This window comes from Dermochelys coriacea, chromosome 3, assembly GCF_009764565.3.
Source record: "Dermochelys coriacea isolate rDerCor1 chromosome 3, rDerCor1.pri.v4, whole genome shotgun sequence".
NCBI lineage: Eukaryota > Metazoa > Chordata > Testudines > Dermochelyidae > Dermochelys > Dermochelys coriacea.
The window spans coordinates 54,955,881-54,971,937 of NC_050070.1; the positions used below are offsets into that span (position 1 = coordinate 54,955,881).

The following is a 16,057-nucleotide window of genomic DNA, read 5'->3' on the forward strand; positions in this document are numbered from 1 at the left end:
CTCACGAGTGCTTTTTATGTAGCCTCTTGTAAAACTAGACAAATATCTAGATGAGCTGACAACCCCCTGGAATACCTCTGCATATCCCCAGGGGTACAGGTACCCTTGGCTGAGAACCACTGATCTAGAGAAAAGAAGAAAATTCAGTTTCCATATCCATTAAGTTCTTAGTCTCTGATGACATTTTTTATAAGAATGCAAATTTGCAGTGGTGGTTTTTTTAAGTATACAGCTATCTACTATGACCTGGACTGGCACCACCAACTCATTTAACTATAACATATTTGTAAAAAGTTATTTGTTGCATTAGCAATCCCTTTAATAAATGCCTTTTAATGCCAAAAAGGAAGAGATGATTGTTATATGAGATTAGATTGTAAATATGCAAGGAAAAGGAGCATGTTCTTCTGTGTGTTTTTATGTTCTGTACGTTTGCCTGAGTTATTATTATGGTGCTACCATAATGATGTTTTTAAAAAATAATACGAATAGAGTAATACTCTTGGACTCTAAAAAGCTATTTTAGACTCGATTTGTTTCCATTAAAATCCTTAATAATTAATAAAATAATAATAAATTAGTTGAAAGAAAAGTATATGGAACTTTGATTTCATATTCCTGAAACCAAATTAAGGAATATTAACATGTGTTTCTCCCCCTCAGTTTAAGTCTCAAAGAGACAGATTCCTTGCAGAGACACCAAGTTAAAGGTTAAACACAGCTATGCTGAATGAGTTCAATGCATCCTAGAATGGCATATATGCCTAATGGAATGGGTCAATAAAAGACATATATGTATTTTTAGGCCATTTACTTAGGTGCCTAACTCATATTTGATAATTTTGGATAAAACCTCTTTGAGCCTCAATTCCTTCTAGACATAAGATTGGTATAATAATATGTCAGGAGTGTTGTGAGGATAAATTAATTAATGTTCATTAAGGATATGTCTACACTGCAATTAATAACCCATGGCTGGCCTGAGCCAGCTGACTGGGGTGGGGTTAAGGGACTTGGGCTAAGGGGCTGTTTAATTGTGGAGTAGACATTCTGGCTCGGCCTGGAGCCTGCAAGGTGGGAAGGTCTCAGAACTCAGGCTGCAGCCCGAGCCTGAATGTTTACTCCACAATTAAACAGCCCCTTAGCCCGAGTCCCACAAGCCCAAGTCAGCTGGCATAGGCCAGCCATGGGTGTCTCATTGCAGTGTAGACATACCCTAAGTATGTATTGAAATCCATAGGTTAAGACTCTACAAAGTTTTAATGTTAAATTAATTGATCATTAAGGACTAGCTGAGGTGTGAAGATACAAAACAAAGTCTTTTGCAGATCAGAAAGAATATTTTAGGATATATTTTTCTTTCAACTAATTTATTTTTATTTTTATGTAGGGGTCCTACATTAAAACGCATCAATTAGCAATACCAAATCATTAACTCAAGCCATCAAATGGCAAAATTAAAAACAAATAAAGGATGGGAATATTCTTAGTGATTTTTTAAATTGATCACTTCTTAGAATCTTTTATCATTTGAATATTTGTTGTTTGGAGTATTTTCAGACTGAGCATAACTGTTCAGATTTCCTGTAACTATAGTACTGTATATAAATTATCAGTTTGATACTGGGGGCCAAGATTTGACATTGTCAAGGTTAATTTTTATTCCCTTTAGATGGGTCATAGTTGCTGACAAATCAAGGGATGTAGACAGGTTGAACTCTGAGTCAATGTCCAGCTAAACATTTCAGTAATTTTTTCAAGTACTGTATGTAGATATGCCGTACGTGCTGCTAAAGGCAGGGCTGACAATTGAAGTATCACTTTAACAGCTGCTTCATTTCATCATCTCTCGGCTCATAAACTTTATTTTCAATGAGCTTGCCTGGAAGGCTACTAAAAAATGACCTCCACAGAATGCTAGAAAGACCTTGAGTGTTGTCCAGAGTAACTTTCTTGGAAGGCAGTGAATAATCCTGTGGCATAGACAATAACCAGGATGTAGAGAAAAATATAACTCTTATTGTCTGGGCCTTCTGGTGAGAACAATCTGCATCCTCACCCTGAAGCTGTGTCTACAGAAAGAGTTTTTCCATTGGTTGATGTAGTTAATCCACTGTTCGAGAGGCGGTAGCTACACTGACGGACGAATTCTTCTATCCACCTAGCTGTAGCTATGCTAGGGATTAGGTCGGCCTAATCACAGTGCCCAGGATGCTACATTTTTTCACAGACCTGCGTGACATAACTAGGCATATCTAACTCCCATTAAGCCTGACTATCACTTAGAGTACACATGCAGAGTACTAGTCATATGGGACCAGATCATGAGGTGGTGTAAATTTACATAGATCCATTAAAGGTAATAGAACTATGCCAGTTTACGCCAGCTGAAGATCTAGCCTGTAATTAAAGTGGTGTGTAGCAGCTACATGCCTAACATTAGTAATCCATTCAAGATATTTGTCTGCAGATTCATGCAGTATTGTGAAAATATGCTCAGTTGTTTCACACAACAGCAGTGAACTTACATGGCATAGAAAGGGGATGCAAGGGGGGTTTGTGAACCATACTACATTAGGAAACAAGGACAAAGTGCAGTTATGGAAATGGTAGTCAGCATCTTGCACCATTTCTGCATCACATGCAGACACACACCACATTTGCTATGCAGCCCAGACTTAAATCAGGAGTGATGTAAATGGTGGCATACATTATATTTTGCTAAGATACATTGGTGGTGGGGAGGCTGCTGTATATTACACCTTCCTATTTCCTGCTGCTGGTTGCTCTTCTGGCTACCACTGCACCCTTCCACTAACTCTCACTCATTTGTACTCACTTTCATTGCCTCATGATATTGTAACTTCTTCCACTATTTATGCCACTCCTGAATTTGGCCCCAAAATCTAATACCTACCACTCTTTAGTCTTATAAAATCCCATTGCCTGTGAGAACATTAGTGTCAGCAAAGCTCCTGCTGCTGGGACCATTTTTACCACCACATCAGCATGTAGTGAAAATGTGTCTTGCTGTGGGAGATATGTCTGTGCTAGGGCTCCTACTGGTACAGCTACTAGTTTGTAAAGTTCTGTAGTGTAAACACAGCCCTCCAGTGCCTTATATGTTCAAGAGCTTTAAAGACATTAAGGGAATTAGTATTGTTTATTATTTGTACTGTGGTAGCGCCTAAGGACCTCAGTCATGGATCAAGATCCAACTGTTCTAGGTGCTGAACAAAGATGGTCCACCCCCAAGAGTCTATAATCTAAAATGAAAGATAACAAATGGATACATGAATGAGTGGAACACAAGACAATAAGACAATAGTGGTCAGCATGATAAGCAGTGGTCACAGCTATCCACTGTTGAGTGGGTAGCTGAGTAGGCATCAAGAAAAAGGAGAGCTTCAAAAAGGACAGCCAGGTGGCTTGGTTGATGTTTGCAGAGAACTCAAAGCCACCTCACCATCTTCTTTCAAATCCCTCCTTAAAACTCTCCTCTGTTGCCAAGCCTACAAAAAACATAATTTGGTTAGGCAGCTGGTAACCACAGCTAGATTTTGTCACAAGGGCTCAATTTGTCACAAGGACACAGCCCATAGTACTTCTTGTTAGGCCCTACAGTAGGAGCATTCCATGAAGGAGCTGTAGCCACAATTTCCTCTCTTCTTTCCCTTGCTCCTGGGGTAGTAATATTTTATGTCAGCATATATTGCTACTAACCATAACACCCCCACACATACATAGAAGGGCTGGAGACAAGGCTCCCCCTATTTACCACCCTTCCCATTCACTCCTTGTCTGTTTCTAAAAGGAAGTAACCATGTCTAGGTAGCCCAGGTAGAGATGTAAGCAAAACAAACATGCAGTCCAGTTTAACTCTAGCTAATTAATATTGAAGCCCCCATCTCTCAGTTATGTAGATACTGTAGATATTATCTTTGTTTTACCGGTAGGGATGCAGGGGTACAGAGAAGTTGTAGCTTGCCCATGGCCACAGAGTCAGGAGCATAGTCAAGAACAGAACTTATATATTCTGACTATGACGTCTGTGGCTTCTCAAGTGTGTATGTCACGGAATATAAAAGGGGAAAGGAAGACGTGGCCAGGGACAAGGATTCTTGAATCTGTATTTGGGTTCACAGTGTTTGTTTTGTTGAAAAGCAGTTATTGCGAACTTATAGATGTGCAGCTAAGACAACCAAGACAATAGTAAACAAACTGAGGGATAGAACAGTGTCTCTATTACATATTTTTTGTCTTGCACACATGAATCATTTTCCTTCCCTGGTGGTTTTGGCCAATGCAGGATCTGGTCTCTCCCAACATGTGCAAGTATCTGTCTGGATGCTTATATGGTCCCCATCACCATTGCATTTGTAATCTTAAAGGATGTATTTCATGTCACCCCACTGTGGGAGAGAAGTTTAATTATCCCAAGATTAGAGACAAGCAACTGAAGGATAGAGAGATGAAATGACTTGCTCCAGGTCACCTAGAAAGTCTGTGGTATCGATAGGAATTGAAGCCAGGTCTCCTCAACCCCACAGTCCAGTCTTAAATCACAAGCGCTTCTATCCTCTCTCATGCCCATTTCATACTGTTTGTTTTCTTACAAGTTCACTTTAAAAACCCTCTCTTAAGTCTGATGGAAACTGAAGAAAATGAATTTTGTAAACAAGTTTCTCGCCTAATTACCCTTTTCAGTTTTCTGTACACTGAAGGAGGCATTCTTCTGAAACATTTGTCTAAAGAATTCATTTGCCTACATTAATATTACTAATACTTGTTTGTTGAAACTGAATAATAATGCTTTCTTGTAGTTAATATATAGAATCAGATCCTCACCCTGTTATACCTGCAGCAGTTGATAACCTGGGAGATGAAAACCACTGAGGATTCCCCTGCCCCCCCAAAATAGGAGCAATACCTGGTTGCCTCTACAACCAGAGAATTCCTGGGGCATTGTCAGGGCGCTGCTGCACTCTGGAAATCTCCAGATACAGGAAAGGTCCCTGGGAGCAGCTGGGCATAACATGGAGCAGCCTGAGGCTGATTTTTAAGTTCTGCTGGGATTTCATCCCAGAATTGGAAAGCCACAAAGTGGCTTATAGCCGGCCACATTTGCGCACCCAACACCTAGCTATGCCAAATGTATCTAGTGCATCTCAACAGCATTTAAGGGGATAGCCCAAATGATACTATACTATAGTGTGAATAATATTTAATTTTTGTGTGTGAGAATGTACTTTTATATAGCACTTTATAGCAATTTATATAGCACTTTCCTTAAAACATTATTGATTTTTTTCATGTGCTGCATTTTTGCTAGTTTTTTTTTCTTTCTTTGAAATTAAAACATAACAAAACAAAGGGCAGCAGTGGAAGGTAATGTAGGGTACACTTATTCCCTTCGTTCCATGCCACCATCACGTTGTATTACATCAGTCTTCTTTCCTTTGGATATGAGTAATCAGGCCAAGATAAAAAGCAACTGAAAGTATATTTTCAGAGGTGGTGTCAGTCAGTTTTGCTGCTAGCTTTTAAGTTGCCTCTGTAGCTATTTTGGATAGTGTGAAGGTCTGTCCAGGCTACTTTATCTTTTTTCAACTTATCTTGGATTCAGAGAAAGTTTTACTTTCATATGGTACAAAAAGCAGGTTTCTTAAAACCTCGGCATTCTTTTTCAGCACATGCTGGCCTTATGACATCCCTCTTTGTGATATGCTGCACATCTTACCTAAATATTGAGTTGACTTTAGAAATAATTGAAATCCACACGTTCAGCTTCCGACCAAGGATCGACATATTCTTCCATCTCTATGCACACTATGGGCTACATTTTTCACTGGCCCTGCACAGATCTGCTGAGGGTGAGCAAGCAAAATAAGCCGTCTCTCCTTGATTGCTGCACAGGAGCTATTCATAGTTTTTGAACTTCATGAGCACAAGGTTTGTTCCAGGATTGCACCTCTAATAATTAATTAATAATTAATCCCCTTAAAGGGGACAGGATGGTCAATGACGGGTCCATGTCCTTGCCTCCATTTCCACATTGGTCAGCCAACCTGGGCTGGCAAGGCTGATAGCATGTACTGCAAGCTTTTAAAGAGTACCATTTGGGGTGCTTTGGCCCTTGTTCCCACATGGTTCCTGAACCATTGTATCTGAATCAAGGACAATGACTCTACAGCTGCCGCTCTGGAAAAGACTGGAAATATGTGATCATACTGTAGCCTGTAGGTTAAACAGTCTAGCCCAATGTATTTCTTTTGGAACACAGGCGTTGAGAAATCTTTGGGCTCAATACAGGGGTAATGGCATGAAATGTAATGGCCTGTGTTATAAAGGAGGTCAAACTAAATGATCTAATGGTCGGTGAGAAATCACATGCTTTTCATTTTATCATGTTCTAAAGTTATTTGGTCTAATCCTTAATAAAAAAATACATTGGTTGTTAGAGCAATGGGATTCTCAAAGTTCCTAAGGATGTTTGAATTATATTATGTTTACTGTGGTTGAGACATTTTTAAATGCAGTAAAGTATGTTCTGATATTTATTTCACACTTCTGATTGTCACAGATTAAAGAGCATCTGGCCAAAGGACAGAGAATGCTGGCTGGTGATGGAATGTCCCAGGTGACCAAAACACTGTTGGATTTAACTCAGAGGAAAAACTTTTATGCAGGGGATCTTCTGATTTCTGTGGAAATTCTCAGAAACGTGACAGACACATTTAAAAGGGCAAGTTATATCCCTGCATCTGATGGTGTCCAGGTAAGAGAAATTCTGTAGAACTGGGTAATGATTCAGCTACCGTTATTTAGTCAATGTTCAGCATCATCTATTTGCCCCAAGAACAAGTTAAATCTGCTCAGGAGGTGTAACAGAAACACTGTAAACTTTAATTATGAATAGGGTGAAGAACCCAGCTACATTTAAGTGAACAAACATCTTAGAACAACATAATGTGTCAAAAGTACAAAAGTCTTTTTTATAATGATTATTCTAGTAACTTTCCATTCTCAGTGGTGGTGGTTTTTTTATTTCTATTTTTATTTTATTTTTATTTTTTTACATCAAGCAGTTATGCAGCATTGTTTATTCTAGTTCCTTTCATTTTAAAATCTATCCAGGATTAAAGCTCATTAAAAGAGCACAGGAGTGATGTATAGTGCATTTGATGTGAACCTTAATCCTGGATAGATTTTAAAATGAAAGGAACTAGAATAAACAATGCTGCATAACTGCTTGATGTAAAAAAATAAAAATAAAATAAAAATAGAAATAAAAAAACCACCACCACTGAGAATGGAAAGTTACTAGAATAATCATTATAAAAAAGACTTTTGTACTTTTGACACATTATGTTGTTCTAAGATGTTTGTTCACTTAAATGTAGCTGGGTTCTTTTGTCTTTCTTTCATAAAAGGCAGTAGTGGTTTTGAGTACTTTTTGAAAGGTTGACTGCTTAAACAAAGAGTTATTTTGCTACAAATCATTCATACTGTCGTCAGTCCAATAGCTCCAAAGTAGCCTTTCCAAGGCTCACAGAGATTACAAAAACTTTTGGAAGAAACAGCCTTGAGAAACTGCTTGATATAAGTGGTTTCTGGTTTTGGACTTAGCAGATGGGGTCACACTCAGCTCAGCAAAATTAGTAAGAACTTGATTCTGTTGCCATTAATATCAATGGCAAAATTTGTGCTGATATCAATGAGGTGGAACTGGTCCTTAAATCCTTAGTAGACCTAGCCAGAGGAACTAATTTTTGTTTGTTTATTTGTTTTCCCTTTAGAAATGTAGAGAAATTCTGAGGGCAAGGATCAGGGGAGTAAATGGTCAAAAAATATTGCAAAACTATAGTTCAGGTTGTAAATACGGTATATTTCAATTAGGAGATATATTAATTGAATTTCGGTGGGATGCCTAACACCTATAGCATCCTTTAAAAATCCCACCCTAAAAAGATACTGAAGGATCAAAAGAAAAAAGGAAATACAGTAAATTTATAAATATAAAAAGTAAAACTCATATGCACACATTCTGGAAAGCATATAAACGTAGCGTGAAGGCATTCCGAGTATATGGATGTTAAGTAATAATTCCCTCATTGATTTCTAATGATATACGGTAAAATCCTGACCCAGTGAAGTCAATGGAAGTTTTGCCATTGATTTCAGTGGGGACAGACAAAATTTCACCACCTCCAGATACTACATCTCATGTCTTGGTTTTCCTACCACACATTATTATGCTTTCTAATCTATGGCTTCTGGACAAAATATTAAAGAAACCACAATGAAAATTAAGAAAATATTTTTATAATTTAAAAAAAATCTTCTGTTTTTCTTAAGGAAAATAAATGTGGACCTTTCATTAAATCCTCAAATCTTGACTCATCTCACTGAGAAGAAGTAGATAAAGAACAGAATTCTTTCTCTCTCTTTTATATACATACAAGAGGTTTTAAAAAAACCAAGAAGTCATAATTTAGCATTTTGTTTGATGTCAGAACAGTAGATTATGAATTCTGGGTAATTATATATTTCAAAAATGTCAGAAAGATTTTACTACAATTTACCCTTAGATTACTGGCATTTTCCAGAAGGGAGTGCTCTGGGTGTATAAGAATGTTCAATTTTATTTATTCCATTCTTCTGGGTATTCCCTTTATTATCTGCAGACTTGGGGTTGTGCCAAGTATTAATATCAATATAAATACATATTGCAATAGATATAAGCCATAGACTTTAGATGATTATGGGAATGACAAGATATCACCTTGCCTCAGTGGGTCACAGCTGAGGATACCAGATTCAGGACAAACTGCTGAGAAATAGGGCAGACTCACCCCAAAATGGGTGGTTATTCTATTATCAGATATACCAAGCCAGAAGCAAAAGTAAACTGTCTCACAACACTGGTTAACAAGAAGTCCAAACTACAGTCACCTTAGGCATCCCAGCCCTTGTTTCACCACTCAGACATTAGACTTAATGATGAGTGATTATTTAAAACCAATTTTATCAGATAGCCAAGTCAAAGTATAACTCAGATCTCACCCAATAATTATACCATTGCCAGTCCTTTAAAATCTAATGTCTAAAGGTTTATTTATAAGAGAAAAGAAAGAGGAGAGTTATAGTGGTCAAGGAAAGCAAATACATAGACTCATTGCAAAGTTCTGGGATCAGGTTTGTAGCAGTGATGTTACAGACTGTTGGCTTGTAAAGTCTCTGGTAACTTCCAAAAGATTAGAAGGTCCATTGATTGGAATGCTCCTTTTATTGTAAACCCATAATCCAGAGATCAAAGCAAGAAAGAGGCAAAATGGTAATGCTTCCAGGGTTTTTTATACCTTCTCCCATGAGCAGGGAATGCTCTCAGTCTTAAATTGTGGGAAATTACAGGCACAAGATGGAGTCCAGGGACACATGAGCAAGTCACGTGATCTCGCATGCTTCAATGACTAATAGGCGTAGACATTACCCATATTCTGGCTAAGGCATCCACAAGATGGCTCACCAGGCGGGGACAAGTTTCTTCTACGGTTCATTGTGAAAGTTAAATATTCTTCAATGGGTCATCTCCTTGAATAGTTCATTCACAATCTGCTGGCCAACCTGGATGTAAATTACCCAATGTGTGTTACCCCAGGAGCAAACACATTTGAAATATAGTCAATATTCATAACTTCAGATACAAAAATGATATATGCACATAAAGAGGATAATCATACTGAGCAGATCATAACTTTTCTATTTGCACCATACATAATACACTTTGTACAAGATTTGTTGCAATTGTCTTGGCAATATTAAAGATATAAATGGTCATGTTTCAATCATACAGCATCACATCAGAGAAATGGGATACAATTAGAAGACTTCAGTTTATTTATTTGTGCAAACTAAAATGCCACTGCTTCCAATGTAGTAGAGAATGAGCTAGTATCACAGACCTTTTTAAATATAGGTTTCAGAGTAGCAGCCATTTTAGTCTGTATCCGCAAAAAGAAAAGGAGTACTTGTGGCACCTTAGAGACTAACAAATTTATTTGAGCATAAGCTTTCGTGAGGGGTTTTTGTTAGCATGGAGATGGTTAGAAAATATATTCTGAATGAACATTACAACTAAAAAGATGGTAATCGTGTTATCATCCCTAAAAGAAAAATATAATAAGACAGAATTAAGGTTGTAAATAATATAAAACAGCATTTTAGAACATTAGCCAGAACTAACCTAGGTTTAGTTGAACTATCTTCTGCCAGACTTGAAGAGGTGAGGCTATTAACCTCTTTACAATTCTCTGATCCTGTGACTGGCTGGGAATGAGGCCTGTCCCTGTGTAAGTTACAAGAGTCTGACGATTGTTTTAATTTATGTCTGGCTGTACATAATCCCGTGGAACCATTGCTGTAACCAGAAATCAAAAGGGCCTAGGATTGCCCCCCATTTCCCCAGGACATGTCCCCTGTGATGGGATGCAAAAGTAGAGGTGACTCTGGAGCCTCCATGCTACCCAGGGATTCAGCTTGTCTGGGGGTTTGGGATAAGGAAATCCTACCCTCGCCATGTAATAGAATTTACAGCAGCTTTAAACCCCCAGAGTGGCTCAAAGCAGCCAGATTGGACTGAAGAATTGCAGACTTATTTACAGGAAGAAAATATTTGAAAGGAATTAATTTAAAATAAGAAACCATAGTTGTCTGAAACTGACTGCAGTTGGAGTGGATGGAAATTAAGGACCTCAGAAGTTGGGTCTCTCTACAGTAGAGTTTTCTATGGAGCCCTTCACTGTCTTATCTAAGCAGTGATAGAAAATGAGGAAGCCCAGCTCCATGAGTACATCCAGCGCCTCATGGGACTGGGCAATTAGATTGTTCACCACCCATGCAGAATTTAGTCCCCTGGTAGTCACTGTCTCTCCTTGTATCTGCAAAATGCCTTTTGATATGTATACTCTGTGTGTTGTGACCCATGGAATGGCAGAAATATTGGTAGGTCTCTTAGAGAAATGGCAGATATATTAGTAGGCCTATCAGATTCTTGGTGCCCATTTCATATTTCATAATTTAAACAGCAAAACCACAAATGCAAAGTAATGCACATTGGAAAACATAATACCAACTATACGTATAAAATGATGGGGTCTAAATTAGCTATTACTGCTCAAGAAAGAGATCTTGGAGTCATTGTGGATAGTTCTCTGAAAACATCCACTCAATGTGCATCGGCAGTCAGACAAGCAAACAGAATGTTGGGAATCATTAAGAAAGAAATATCATACTGCCTCTATATAAATCCGTGGTATGCTCACATCTTGAATACTGCATGCAGATGTGGTTGCCCCATCTCAAAAAAAAATTGGGATTGGAAAAGATTCAGAAAAGGGCAACACAATGATTAGGCATATGAAGCAGATGCCATATGAAGAGAGATTAATAAGACTGGGACTTTTCAGCTTGGAAAAGAAATGACTAAGGGGATATGATAGAGGACTATAAAATCATGAGTGGTGTGAGAAAGTAAATAAGGAAGTGTTATTTACTCCTTCACATAACACAAGAATTAGGGGTCACCAAATGAAATTAATAGGCAGCAGGTTTAAAACAAACAAAAGGAAGTATTTTTTCACACAACGCACAGTCAACTTGTGGAATTCCTTGCCAGAGGATGTTGTGACAACCAAGACTATAACAGAGTTCAAAAAAGAACTAGATAATTTCATGGAGGATAGGTCCATCAATGGCTATTAGCCAGGATGAGAAGGGATGGTTTCCTTAGCCTGTTTGCCAGAAGCTGGGAATGAGCAACATGGGATGGATCATTTGATGATTACCTGTTCTGTTCATTCCCTCTGGGGCACCTGGCATTGGCCACTGTCGGAAGACAGGTTACTGGGCTAGATGGACCTTTGGTCTGACCCAGTATGGCTGTTCTTATGTTCTTATCAACCAGCTCTTCTGTTTAAATTACACGCTACTGGTATCTTCAGTCTGAAAATCTCCATGCATCTCAGCTTCCACAGCTGCTATTTATGGGGCATAGAAAAGGGATGGCAATAGAGGAAAAACAGATGCACTGTAACTTGACTCAGGAAGCTAGATATTCTTGTCATCCTGTTTCATATACATGACTTATGGGCAAATAGAATGTATATGTTAAATCAGACCTTGATTCTAGGTTGATTATCTATAAGTCTGATTACATATTCACACCAAAAACTTAAGAAATGCTACTATTAACAAATAGTTAGTTTTCTTATAAAGAGAAGTAGTTAAAATAATCATGAGTAAAAATATTAGTATCAAGATGTCATAAATATGAGTAATATGTATAAACAATGCATAGAGGGAGAAGTCTCTGTACAGCACCAAGTGCAAGGATCACAGTTGTTTCCTACTGCTGCTTTGAGGTGCTGGGAGATTCTCTCTCTTGCACATCCACAAGAAGAGCCATGCAAAATATGACTACGTAACAAAGTTGAAATATTACACTTCAAATTACATTGATATGCTTTTGACAGGACAGAATTGTTTGAGTTATTTGGGCATGAACACTGTATGCATTTAATAATTATTGCATATCACCCAAGTCCCTTTGTTAATTATTGTATATCACCTTCATTACAAGTGGTATAAAAATGTTAGATTAATACAGTAAGTCAGTCAGTGCATTAATTATGATTAATAAGCATCAATGGTCTTAACTATCTATATATTTCTAAATATATTATAGATATTAATCTATCTAAAATGTGTGTATCTCCATTTATATCTGTCTAGCTATCTATTATTGTACATAAAGGGCCTGATTCTCCTTGACACCATCCTGGCACTGTAAATGTGATTTACTCCCACTCTAAGTTGCTTTTACACTTGATGGATAACTTGATGATTACTGTTCTGTTCATTCCCTCTGGGGCACCTGGTATTGGCCACTGTCAGAACACAGGATACTGGACTGGATGGACCTTTGATCTGACCCAATATGGTCATTCTTATGTACACTGCCAGCCTGGTATAAAAGGAACTAACTGCAAATGAAAATCAGGCCAGCCTGTAGACAAGTCCATTTATATTTATAAATGCACCCATACTGTATGCACATTTATTTTAAATGTATATAAATGCTTTTCAAAACTTTTTTTAAAAAAGAAACCTACATAAAGATACAGTCTCTGCCAATAAAGAGACATTGATAATCTAAAGCAGGAGAGAAGAGTATGCACATTATAAGATAACATACAACAACCCATTACAAAATAAGCATGACATAGACCATAAGACTCAAGAACAAGAAAAGAGAGCTAATACAAATACAGCACTCTTCTCAAAGAGAGACAAAGAGAGAGACCAGATGTTTAAGGTAACACAAAGACTGAAAGGTAATATTGTACAAGTGCTATAATATTTTTGACAAGTCATTCTAGCAACCTCTTCCTTCCACAGACAGGACACCTTTGACACTGTAGATTTTCCAGGCACTCTTCATTTTCTATAGTGTAGCCATTTATCATTTTAGATATGAACTGTGACATGCAGGGACAAATACTTTGCTGACCTAAATCTTGTGCAATGGTACTGAAGCCAGTGGTGGTGTTCGTGATATAAGTCAGCACATAATTTGGTCCCTAATATGGATTTTACACAAGGGCAAGATACATAAGTGTATAAAATATCCACTGGGACTAAGATCTAAGAGCCCAAACTTGCATTAATGAACTCTTAAAACTTCACTGAAATCAAGGCCTGGGCCTATGGCTATATATAGATTTAGTTATAGAATATATAGGAATCTAATACCTTCCTATTCAAGTGGGATGTGGCAAATTAAAATGTTTGTTACTTAAAAAGGAAAAAGAACATTATTTAGCATCTAGAATATAAATTTGGTTGGGAAAAATATGATTCCTAGATACTAGACTAGTTTTGGATATAAAGCATATGTTAATTGAAAAATGATATGGCTTGTAGTTGTCTTACATTGTGCTAATAAGGCATTAAAAAAAACAAGGAAAGAAAGAAAGAACAATCAGTAAATCTCTATGGGTATTTTTGACATGAAAATCTGTTTGCATGGTCCTTAATTAACCTTTCTGAAATGTAGAGACATTTGGAAATATCCATGTGAGCCTTGCATCCTTTTACATATCTTGAGAGCTGAAAAAGGAAAACTCTTAGAGATGAAGGATCTCCTTTGGAAAGAATTTTGTAGGTTAAATTACTTGACATTTAATTTGCAGATTATATTTTATGATGGATTATTGTATTTATAGTCCTCATGATGCAGTGCTGAATGTGAATGGATACTCTAAGTGCTTGAGTAGATAAATACCAAGGGCCATATCCAAGACCCATTAAAGTCACTGAACAGATTCCCGCTGATTTCAGTGGGCACCGGATCAATCCCTGAGACCAGTTTGCTTCTCTGTTTTCATTACTGCATTGATCCTCAATATTCCCTCCCTTATGCATTCCTATCATCCAATTTTGTATCACTGAAGCCAATGGAATTTTTGCTACCCACTTCAATGGGAGAAAGACCATGCCTTCAGTTATGTCATTTTTAAAGTCTCTTTTGTTCCAGTTCAGCAAAGCCCTAAAGCACATATGTAAGTGCTTTGCTGAATCATTATTAGCAATGTAAATTATTGGCAATGTAATTCTCACAACTTAAATGGCATCATTAGCTTCCTCCCTTGGGGAAGTGTGAGCCTGTGGAGGAAAACGAGTGTTTTCAGTGTGATCCTCCTTCATGTGATGCAAAGAGGAAGCTTCCCATTCTCCCAAAACCATATGTTGTTAGAGATAAACTTTAGGAGCCAGGTTAAATTGGTGAATATTTTATTTTGTGAAAATGTTTTCCCTAATTTTGTGCAGTTTTATATTCTCCAAATTTTGATATTTCCAGTCATGAGAATTTTGGTACTGAAAAATTCTTAAAAATCAATTTTATTCACAAAATCTCATGTGCAATATTTTTATGGAGAATGGGAATATTCTGAAGAGGGGGCATGGTCTAATTCAGTGATACTCAGACCTCAGTGGTTCAGGACCCAAATTAGCGATCAGCATTACCCAAAAGACCCACAATAGTGTGAATTCATTTTCATTTACTACAGTACTATTTAAACACTATGACAGAAGAAATATTTAATTTTATATTTTCCTGTGAGAATAATATATATATATTTGCACTAAGTTTTAAAACTTATTTTCTGTGAGAATAGTATATATATATTATTATTATAAATAATAAATATTATAAATATAAGTCTCACAGAAAATAAGTTAATAACTTAGTGCAAGTTGATCACTTAATTGGTTAATAACAATAAAAGCATCCTGATTGTTCAATAACTTTAATATCATATGCTGCAAAAAGCTGCAGGAGACACATTAAAGAGCCACTTGCAGCTCACAAGCCTCAGTCTGAGTATCACTGGTGTAGTTAGTGCATTGATTAGAGAGCTGGGAGCTAGGAACAACTAGTTCTGTTTTCATCTCTGTCACTGACTAGCCTCAATACTTTGTATTTACAGTAAATATCATTTTTAAAATGCTACTTAATTCTTCACAACATCCCTTTCGGGGCGGGGGGGGGTAAAACTAATGGTATAGGAGCATATGATCCTTAATCCAATTTCTGAAGTGACTTCCTTCGTGACCTTGAGTAAGTCACTCAAAATCTGTTTTTCAGAGCTTCTGAGTATCCATTTCTCTAGCTGAAGTTAATGACAGCTACAGGAATCTTTTATAAATGAATATAAAAATCATTAGATAATTAACAGACTGCAGACAAAATTGTATGACTGCAAGAAAACTGATACAGATTTGAGCAGAACAGGCCCTGCACAAAAAAAACCCCTTAACTCTTACAGACAAAAGGAATTGTAGATAAAAGTGGAGGGGATGCAGCTGATGGAATTAAAAAAGAAAGTTCTGAGAAACACTTGAAAGAAATTTTTTTTAAAGTATGCTTTAAAAGCTGTCTAGCTTTTAAAGATGGTTGTGATTTTAGGTGTCATTCATATGATTTGTGTAAAGA

At 37.2% G+C, this 16,057-nt stretch overlaps 1 protein-coding gene across 9 annotated transcripts in view; it reads left to right on the forward strand.

The window, feature by feature from the left end:
• ADGRB3 (adhesion G protein-coupled receptor B3) overlaps positions 1-16,057 on the forward strand; it is a 616,872-nt gene that overhangs the window by 299,521 nt on the left and 301,294 nt on the right. For all 9 annotated transcript variants that reach the window (XM_043510428.1, XM_038396358.2, XM_043510430.1 and 6 more), the window contains one exon: positions 6,584-6,778. In XM_043510428.1, the coding sequence (XP_043366363.1) occupies positions 6,584-6,778 (195 nt within the window). The remainder of the gene's footprint in view (positions 1-6,583; positions 6,779-16,057) is intronic.